Raw genomic sequence first — 9,934 nt, 5'->3', positions numbered from 1 at the left:
ACAGACTAAAAACAAATAGAGTGCAACAGTGCACTTAAAAAATGAATCGATTATAATAGATACAATTAAAATAAGATAAAGGAGCATATAAATTAGAAAAAATACTCCCACCTTTGATCAAATAAATAATACAAAGTGATAACACGTCTCATTTTAAGCCCAGGTGAGACCTAGCTGTTATTAGGCATCATTATAAGCTTATACAATTGGACTTAAAACAGCTATGGTTGGGATTTCCTAACTAATTGATTGATTGATCGATTGGAAATTAGTTTTCAAATTAGTTTTTTTTACAAAACAGTTTGTAGAATGAACATTTCAATGAAAATACAAAAAAAGAGGATAAAACCAGAACAAGCACTAAGAATTGTTTACATAAGGGTCCTCCATTTTCAATTAAATTTAAAGACACAGATATACATTTCTACGCAAAAAGAAAAACTTAGAAAACAAGGGAAAACATGTACCTATAGAAAAATCACACCCGTGTGAAGTGAGGGGCGCTCTTATCATCGTACATCATCATGACGTAACATGTCAAAAATAACGATTTGCTCGTCCAAATGTGACGTAAATTCTCCATTAATTGTCAACGGCATTCAATGTCTGTGATAGGACAAAAATCTACACTATAGCTGAATATAGGAGGAGCTACAGCAACATAAAACCACTAGTCTTTTAGATCTACTGGATCTCTATAGGAGGGGCTACAGCAACATAAAACCACTAGTCTTTTAGATCTACTGGATCTCTATAGGAGGGGCTACAGCAACATCAAACCACTAGTCTTTTAGTTCTACTGGATCTCTTCTCCACAAGTCCCTCCCTGACATTTTCTAGTCTAGTTTGGCAAAATTGTCAATATACTTAGTCTCGGTTTTAGTCACCATAGCTTAGTTTTTATTTAGTTTTCGTCATTTAGTCGTCACTACTTCGGAGGCCAAATAAACCGTATGTTATGTTAGCCGAACTACAAGCTCACACATCGGCTGTTAGGCTTTAAGTGTTGTTGTCACCATCATTTTACTTGACGATTCGTTGTCACATCAATAATAGTGATTAACACAAATAGTGATTTTACTGGTAAAGAACATGGTAGCATTGAAATGTAACCTAAATGACATTTCTGGTTTTCTTGTAGGCTTTATTAACTAAAAACTCAATCAAATATAAATAATGTATCATGGCTAAAATAGGCCATATTTAATACATTTACTGTATACTCAGAATGTTGTTTTAACTACCCCAAATAGCTGATCTGCAAGCTCACAACGTGTCACGAGGGAGCTTGTAGATCAGCTACACCAGTGATACCTCCTCTCTGACTACATGACATCTTTAGAGAGTCCTGTATGAGTTCTCTGGTGACGTTTGAGATTACAGCTGTGCCTGAACCTAGTCCCACACTGGTCACAGGCGTAGGGTTTCTCTCCTGTATGCATCTTCTCGTGATGTTTGAGATGACTGCTCGTGCTGAATCTAGTCCCACACTGGTCACATTGGTAGGGCTTCTCTCCTGTATGCATCTTCTCGTGATGTTTGAGATGACTGCTCGTGCTGAATCTAGTCCCACACTGGTCACATTGGTAGGGCTTCTCTCCTGTATGAATTCTCTGGTGACTTTGGAGATGACTGTTCAGACTGAACCGTTTCCCACACTGGTCACAGTGGTAGGGCTTCTCTCCTGTATGCATCTTCTCGTGATGTTTGAGATGACTGCTCGTGCTGAATCTAGTCCCACACTGGTCACATTGGTAGGGCTTCTCTCCTGTATGAATTCTCTGGTGACTTTGGAGATGACTGTTCAGACTGAACCGTTTCCCACACTGGTCACAGGCGTAGGGCTTCTCTCCTGTATGAGTTCTCTGGTGAAGTTTCAGATTACCTTTCATGCTGAACCGTTTCCCACACTGGTCACATTGGTAGGGCTTCTCTCCTGTATGAGTTCTCTGGTGAAGTTTGAGAGCACTGCTCTGGCTGAACCTTTTCTCACATTGGTCACAGGCATAGGGCTTCTCTCCAGTGTGAATTCTCTTGTGATTTCTCAGATGACTTATCTGGCTGAAGTTTATCCCACATTGGTCACAGGCGTAGGGCTTCTCTCCAGTATGAATTCTCTGGTGAAGTTTGAGAGCACTGCTCTGGATGAACCGTTTCCCACACTGGTCACAGGCATAGGGCTTCTCTCCAGTGTGAATTCTCTGGTGAAGTTTCAGATTACCTTTCAGGCTGAACCTAGTCCCACACTGGTCACAGGCGTGGGGCTTCTCTCCAGTATGGATTCTCTGGTGTTGGTTGAGATGTCTATTTCTGCTGTAGACATGTTTGAGTTGGACCGGAAAGACATCTGGGATGGAGAGAATGAGGAGAGGACAAAACACATGAATAGAATGTTTTAAAATAACATGCAAGCTGTGTTGTATTATTACCAACTGATAATGGTCTAGATGGGTCTATATCTTGGGTCTAACTATAGCTTATTATCCCTAAACTTAGAGAGACAGCGAGATCCAAAATACCGACGGACGGAGCGACGGATGGGAGTTACCGACCGACTACGGCAGTCTGTATTTTGGAACTCGCCCTTGCTGGAAACTTATTTGCCATTTTTTACTATTTTGAAAAACCTTTTTAAGATAGATCAAATAGTCGATCTACAAGCTCACAACGTGTCGATGTAGATCCGCTAGTTGAACTATTTTAAATGTGGCAAATAAGTTTAGGGGTAAGGCGAAAGGTAAGATAGGGCCGTTAGTCTAAAAGGAGGGGGAAAAAATCCACGGGTGTGTGAAGTGAGGGGCGCTCTTATCATCATACATCTTCAATAATACTCACCCCTTCATCATCAATTTACACTATGATGTAGCTGGCACCCCTCAAAAATCACAAAATTCAAATCATCACAAAAACAAAATATATATAAATAAATACAAAAGACATGGGGGTAGTCACTTGACTAAGGGAGGAGCAATCATCTCCCTTTGGCTGAAAGGTGGATTTTGTCATTTCTGTCTGTTTTGCATTTTTTAAGGACATTCCACACTTGAGTGGCAGTGCTGTAGAAGGAGAACCCATGTTTGTTTTAAAAGTGGGTGGTACCAGGTCGTTGTTAGTTAGTCAGGTATGCGTGCACTGAGGGCATCGAGGGCAAAGCTGCATTTACAATTTTAGATGCCAATCCCAATTTAAATTGCTTAACCGTATCACTGCCACCAGTGTGTTATTTTGCTCATGCGTGTGGAGAGGGAAAGTTTAAGCCACTTTTCCGCATGAAAATGCACGAAGATGCATTTTGCGGTGCGCACTGATGCGTGCGCACCCCCTGCTGGACATACAGTTCAGAACATTCTGAGTCTCTATTTGTACATCTCTAAATGTTTTGATGAATTGAACAAGGTGGACCCTCTTGTAAACATTGTATTGAGTTTGTGCTTGAAATGTACTGTAATTCTGCAAACTGTTAATAAATATTTCAATCAATCAATCAAAAACAGCACCTCCTACTGTAAATATCTTCCCACGGCCATGCTTCACCGTATTTTTTAGTTGCCATTTTTGTAGGCAAAGCGAGCAGGCCAGCAGTGGAAGACTTTAGGGGGCGGTTTGGGACATATTTAGGCAGGCAGTCATGTAGGTAGGATTAAGGTGCGAGACCATTGAGAGCTTTATAAACAAGTACAATAATATTAAAAAATCAATCCTAAAAACAACCGGAAGCCAATGCAGTGAAGCCAAAACTGGAGTAATTTGTTCTCTCATCTTAGTTTTAGTTAAAACTCTGGCTGCTGCATTTTGGATAAATTGTAATCTGAAAAAAGTGCATTGCAGTAATCAAACAGAGAACAAAACAAAGGCTGGATGAGCGTTTTTGCATCGTCCAATGACAAATAGGCTCTGATTCGTGCAATATTTCTATGGTGAAAAAAGGAAATCTTGGTAACATGATTAATGTGTGAATTAAAATTCAATTCAGAATCAATAAAATGGCCCCCAAGTACTTTACTGTACCGTTACTTGCTACAGTCAGGTTGCCAAGTCTGCTTATTATTGATTATTTCTGCTCACTAGAACCGATTATGAGAACTTCTGTCTTATGGCTGCTTTCTCTGTCCTGAGTGTCACAGCCGAGTTCAAGTCCAAATAAGGACTGTCCACAGGTGTGACTGCTTGTCACTGATTTGTACCTGCCCAATTATACCTCTATATACACCTGTACTATATGCATTGCTATCCAATATACCTGACGAAGGCCACAGAGGCCGAAACGTTGTGTTTTAACCCGCCTTGGTAAATAACGTTTTTGGGGAGCTTTCAAAACGGTGTGCAGATTTATTCTTCATTTTCCAGTCTGTTCTTTTTTTGTTCGAGCACCCGTTGGATTTACCCAGGATGTGCGTTCACCTCCTGACCACTTGAACTTCTGTCTTATCCTCCGTGGGATGTCCTGCCCTGTTTAATGATTAGCTGTATATGTATAGTGTCAGTATGAAATGAAATGAAATGATTACTATATTTACCCAGGGTATCTGGGCTAAGCTCAAGAACTTGTTTCCAGCCAGGCCCTGCTCATAGAACATTTCATCGTAGTGGTTCAATGCCTTGTTCAAGGGCACTTCAGTGGTGGTAATTTTAACGTGTCGGACCGCTGATTCGAATTGGCGACCTTCCGGTATCAAGACCGCTCCGCAATCCGTTCGGCCACCGCTGCCACATTAGTAGATATGTTCTAGTTACGTTCTTAGCTTACGCATGTTTCATGATAAATGCTTTTTATATATGTGATGTATTCCCATGCTTTTGTTCTTGCCTAATGTAAATCGCTCTGGATTAAGAGCGTCTGCTAAAGGCCTAAATTGTAAATTGCTGTGATGGGGGACAATGGAGAGGTTTTCCTGGCTCGGCTAAGGTCTGGCTGGGGGAGGGGTGGTGGGGGGTGGGTAGCCTGTTGTGCAGACAATGATAGTGATCTTTTATCTTACTCTCCTGTCTTAACAACCACAAGATGTGTGAACTGTTGCGACAAAATAAAGTCAGCTAATGGAATACAACCACCCTAAGGACTACTATCTGTACATTTAGACCCAGTACTGCACACGGAAACAGAGCTGCTACCTTTACATTTCTATACTATTTAAATAGTCTTGAGAAGAAAATGCTGCCATTTGTCCCAAAGTGACTGCAAAAAAGAAGTTGCTATTTGTTTCAGAATAGCTTCATAGCCTACCCTGTGTAACATGTAATGATGCAATGTGACATAGCTCGATCTGTTTACAAAATGCTGTACCCTCTCCAACTGTATATACAATAAAAAAACAACTGTTTTTTATTGTATTTTGACAATGTAATCGTATGTTTTCTCATGCCAATGAAGCTCCTTTGAATTGAAATTGAATTGCTCTAATCTACAGTGCTAGTTAGAAGCATTACTCTACACCGAGTAGCGACGACATGTGTGTACATGTGCTTTCTGTTGAAGATTAAATCAATACAGTGAGTTGAAAACATGCACATACCTATTCTGTGTAGCTTTATCACAGGCTGCTTCAGCATGGCTGCCTGGTAGATCTGTTCCTTCAGCATGGCTGCCTGGTAGATCTGTTCCTTCAGCATGGCTGCCTGGTAGATCTGTTCCTTCAGCATGGCTGCCTGGTAGATCTGTTCCTTCTCCGCTGCAGCTGAAAAGCCCAAATAGTTCATCTCCTCCTTCGGTCCACTCTGAAGTCTCTGATGGTCCACGTTTAATGTTGAGGTCCTTCTTTTACCGTCGCATAATGTTGTTGTGGTCTAGACTCAGTCCTCTGCTCTGCTTCCTGACTAAACTCCACCCACTGCTACAGCACTCACAGGGTCCCCCCCTAACCCCCCCCCCACCTACCCACCCCCTAACCCCCCCCCACCTACCACCCCCCTAACCCCCCCCCCCCCCCTACCACCCCCCTAACCATCCCCGCCCCCCCGGACGGCTGCAATTCGAAACTGGCCTCCGTAAAAGTCTGAATTTATTAGCAGTTTGCAGAATGGGTACATTTTACATGAAAGCACAACTCAATACAAAGACTGTTTACAACAGGGCCCACCATTTTCAATTCATCAGACACACGTAAGGGTCCATTTGGTTGGTTCCTTTTGTCAGAGTAAAATTAGTCCCAGAGGAAAATTATTGTATCTATATTATTGTATTTTTATGATGAATTCCTGTTCTGTCTATAGAAGTGTCTATTTGTACGTCTCTAAATGTTTTGATGATTTGAACATGGATTACACTTGTTTCCAATAGGGTCCACCATGATGGTGGACCCTATTGGAAACAAGTGTAATGCTTAATTGGGTCGTCCACTCACAGTTAACAGCCTTTGTATTGAGTTTGTGCTTGAAATGTACTGTAATTCTGCAAACTGTTAATAAATTCTTCAATCAATCAATCAATCAATCAATCAAACAGGGGCCTTTTTGTCCTGATCAATATCAAGCTGGGTGTCTTTGAGAATGACTGCAGTAAGTGTTTATATCCAGCAAGTGTCACTGTTTAACCATTTATGTTTATGCTGTAAACAATAATAATTTGGTCCAATTATTTAGTAGGCCTAACAAGCTCTTTTCTTATTAAGTAAAAAAGAAGAAAATAAAACGGACACACCTAAGCACTTTAGTTTTCTGAATTAAAAAACAATATAGGCTATGATGTCTGTCCATTAAATACATTGGTCTGTACATCCATGTCAGATGTAAATTATATTAATATGTTTATACATAGGTCAATACAAGGAGGGGCCTATTTCATGAAAAGTATTAATCTGCCAAAGCCGGGATTTAACAGATATCCTGGTTTAATATATCCTGGATCAGCGATTAACTGGTTTCATGAAAGCTGATAGCCAGTTAACCTGGATATGTTGAGGCTTGATTCGGTTACACACTAGTTACCATGGTTCAGTCAGACAACTCAAGAAGGATGTAATATATATTTATTGAATATAGATGAGCAATACAGTATATTCATTATGGTTTGGCGATGTATTGGATCTGCTTTTTAGGTACTTAGATCAAGCGCATCAGTCCCGACCATAGGGACTCTGAATCCCCCGTACCTAAACAGTAGATCCAAAACGACAGGTGGTAGCTGGGGTGGAGGTGGGTAAGCAGCAGTTGTATACAGCAGCACGCAGGTATACAGTATAGGCAGCAGCAAGCGAGCAAGCAGGAGGAGGAATGCAAAACCTCCGGTTAAAGTAGCCGGTATGAAGATGGAGTGAGTGTGTGATTGGCTGAGTGAATCATGTGGATGAGAGCATGATGCTGTGGCGGCCCAATTAACGGCCAGCAGCAACTGAACTGAGGTTCCCTGACTGAACTTGCTCTGCGCATGTCTACGACAGGCGCAAATGCTCATTTCAGTCAGACAACTCAAGAAGGATGTAATATATATTTATTGAATATAGATGAGCAATACAGTATATTCATTATGGTTTGGCGATGTATTGGATCTGCTTTTTAGGTACTTAGATCAAGCGCATCAGTCCCGACCATAGGGACTCTGAATCCCCCAAACACAGCACAAAACATCCGAAATCCCCAAAAAGCAGATCATCCAACACCAACCTTGAGCTATACATGTGTACAACAGAGCACCTGTTGTTTCCTGAAACAGGAAGACCATACCGATATCCATTCCACGCAGAGACAGAAAAAAAAAAAAAAAAGTGTGGGCTTGGATCAGACATAGGTCATGCTAACATTATGTGATGACTAGGTCAATGTGTTCAACAGAGCGCCTGTTGATCCCCGAAATTCAGGGATCAACATTCTATCATTATAATTAATCTGAAATCAGTACCCAGTAGCCTACCACCTGGAGCTGAGAGTTAGCGAGCCTTGCAGAAAGCGCAGCGCATATAGCATGATCATAGAGCAGCAGCAGTAAACTATGCCGCCTGGCGCGGCGCAACTATGCCGCCTGGCGCGGCGCAACTATGCCGCCTGGCGCGGCGCAACTATGCCGCCTGGCGCGGCGCATATAGCATGATCATAGAGCAGCAGCAGTAAACTATGCCGCCTGGCGCGGCGCATATAGCATGATCATAGAGCAGCAGCAGTAAACTATGCCGCCTGGCGCGGCGCATATAGCATGATCATAGAGCAGCAGCAGTAAACTATGCCGCCTGGCGCGGCGCATATAGCATGATCATAAAGCAGCAGCAGTAAACTATGCCGCCTGGCGCGGCGCATATAGCATGATCATAGAGCAGCAGCAGTAAACTATGCCGCCTGGCGCGGCGCATATAGCATGATCATAAAGCAGCAGCAGTAAACTATGCCGCCTGGCGCGGCGCATATAGCATGATCATAGAGCAGCAGCAGTAAACTATGCCGCCTGGCGCGGCGCATATAGCATGATCATAGAGCAGCAGCAGTAAACTATGCCGCCTGGCGCGGCGCATATAGCATGATCATAGAGCAACAGCAGTAAACTATGCCGCCTGGCGCGGCGCATATAGCATGATCATAGAGCAGCAGCAGTAAACTATGCCGCCTGGCGCGGCGCATATAGCATGATCATAGAGCAGCAGCAGTAAACTATGCCGCCTGGCGCGGCGCATATAGCATGATCATAGAGCAGCAGCAGTAAACTATGCCGCCTGGCGCGGCGCATATAGCATGATCATAAAGCAGCAGCAGTAAACTATGCCGCCTGGCATAGTGCATATAAGCATGATCATGAAGCGGCAGCGGTAACTATGCCACCTGGCATAGTGCATATAAGCATAATCATAAAGCGGCGGCGGTAAACTATACGTCCCCTAGAGCCAAGCAGCAAGCAGAATGCAGTTTAAGAATTTATTATATACTTATGCAGTAATAAAAGGTAAAGAAAGCAGTATCAAATAACACATTATTCGCGACTCATTAGTTTTTGAGCCTGTAGAATATCTTTTAGGTCTAGTCTAACATAGCTTTCGTAAGCCGCAGAGGACCACCGGCCTAAGGCTTTGAGGGTGGAAGTTGGGACTTTTGATGCCGCTGTAGTAGCTGCGCCGATCCTGAAGGAGTGCGACGTGTAGCGATCGGGGGGCAGCCCACAGCCTTGACACAGGAGACGCAGCTTGTTGCAGAACCAAGGGCTGGACATGACTTTCCCAGAATCCGTCATGAACAGGGGCTCATTGGCAATTGCAGATGGACGGCATTGCAGATAGCGAGACATGGAGGAGAAAGGACAAAGATCAGTGTTAGTTTCTGTTATTATCACGGATACTCCTTTACAAAAAGCATCTGATTTTGAGTGCTTTAAATTGATGGTGAAATGGTGATCACGAAAAGCCAAGTCAGAAATAGCAAGATCATGCATGGGATTAAAAGAGAATGTACTAGTGCAGAATTCACCGCATCTTAGAAACCCGTAAAAAGCAGTGAGAAAAGCTGATTCTAATAAAAGATCAATATAGGGGCCAAAAAATCCTTGACGGAGCTTGAGAATTAATGTATTAAGTACCGGAAGAGTGATAGGTAGGCGTTTATCTTTAGACCCTGGATTTTGTTTTTTAAAGCCATTGAGAAGGAGACGGACAGAAGGGTTGCCAAGTAGACTACTCACAGTGGGATCTCTGCAGCGGAGATGGAACTGAATGCCAGCTATAATGCCCTTGATGGAGGAGGGCTGGATTTTACGTGATTCAAAACAGTGAACTAAGAAGGCGCATATAATAGAGATGTTGACGGGGAGAGGCGCTACACAGAAAGAAACACAGAAAGATGAAAAGTGGGACCATGCAGAATCGTAGATCTTTAATGTAGATTTTGACAAACCTATTCTCATATAGCTTGCTGCTGCCGTTAAATAAGAGGACAAGGAGCAAGTTAGTCTAGCATGGTTTGATTGAAAGTTGGGCACTTCAAACCCGTTGGCATTGCCTCTGGGCACAGGGCATGAAACTCC

The 9,934-nt window shown here is 42.8% G+C and overlaps 1 protein-coding gene across 1 annotated transcript; it reads right to left on the bottom strand.

Moving 5' to 3' along the window:
• Positions 1-255: 255 nt before the first annotated feature.
• On the bottom strand, positions 256-5,782 carry LOC306934114 (uncharacterized protein). The gene is made up of 2 exons (XM_079516594.1): positions 5,514-5,782; positions 256-2,347 (listed from the first exon to the last, which is right to left on the bottom strand). The coding sequence occupies exons 1-2, from the start codon at positions 5,695-5,697 to the stop codon at positions 1,326-1,328; spliced, it is 1,206 nt and encodes a 401-aa protein (XP_079372720.1). The 5' UTR covers positions 5,698-5,782; the 3' UTR covers positions 256-1,325.
• Positions 5,783-9,934: the final 4,152 nt, after the last annotated feature.

This window comes from Electrona antarctica, assembly GCF_951216825.1.
Source record: "Electrona antarctica genome assembly, chromosome: 12".
Taxonomy (NCBI): Eukaryota; Metazoa; Chordata; class Actinopteri; order Myctophiformes; family Myctophidae; genus Electrona; species Electrona antarctica.
Note: the sequence above shows the minus strand (reverse complement) of the source record. Positions and strands in the feature narration are given on the sequence as shown.

What these genes read in the sequence shown, in the direction of transcription:
- LOC306934114 (XM_079516594.1), bottom strand. Translation starts at nt 5,697, where the DNA reads ATGAACTATTTGGGCTTTTCAGCTGCAGCGGAGAAGGAACAGATCTAC. An exon ending in GATAAAGCTACACAGAATAG is followed by an intron (nt 2,348 to 5,513) that starts GTATGTGCATGT and finishes TCTCCATCCCAG; the next exon opens with ATGTCTTTCCGGTCCAACTC.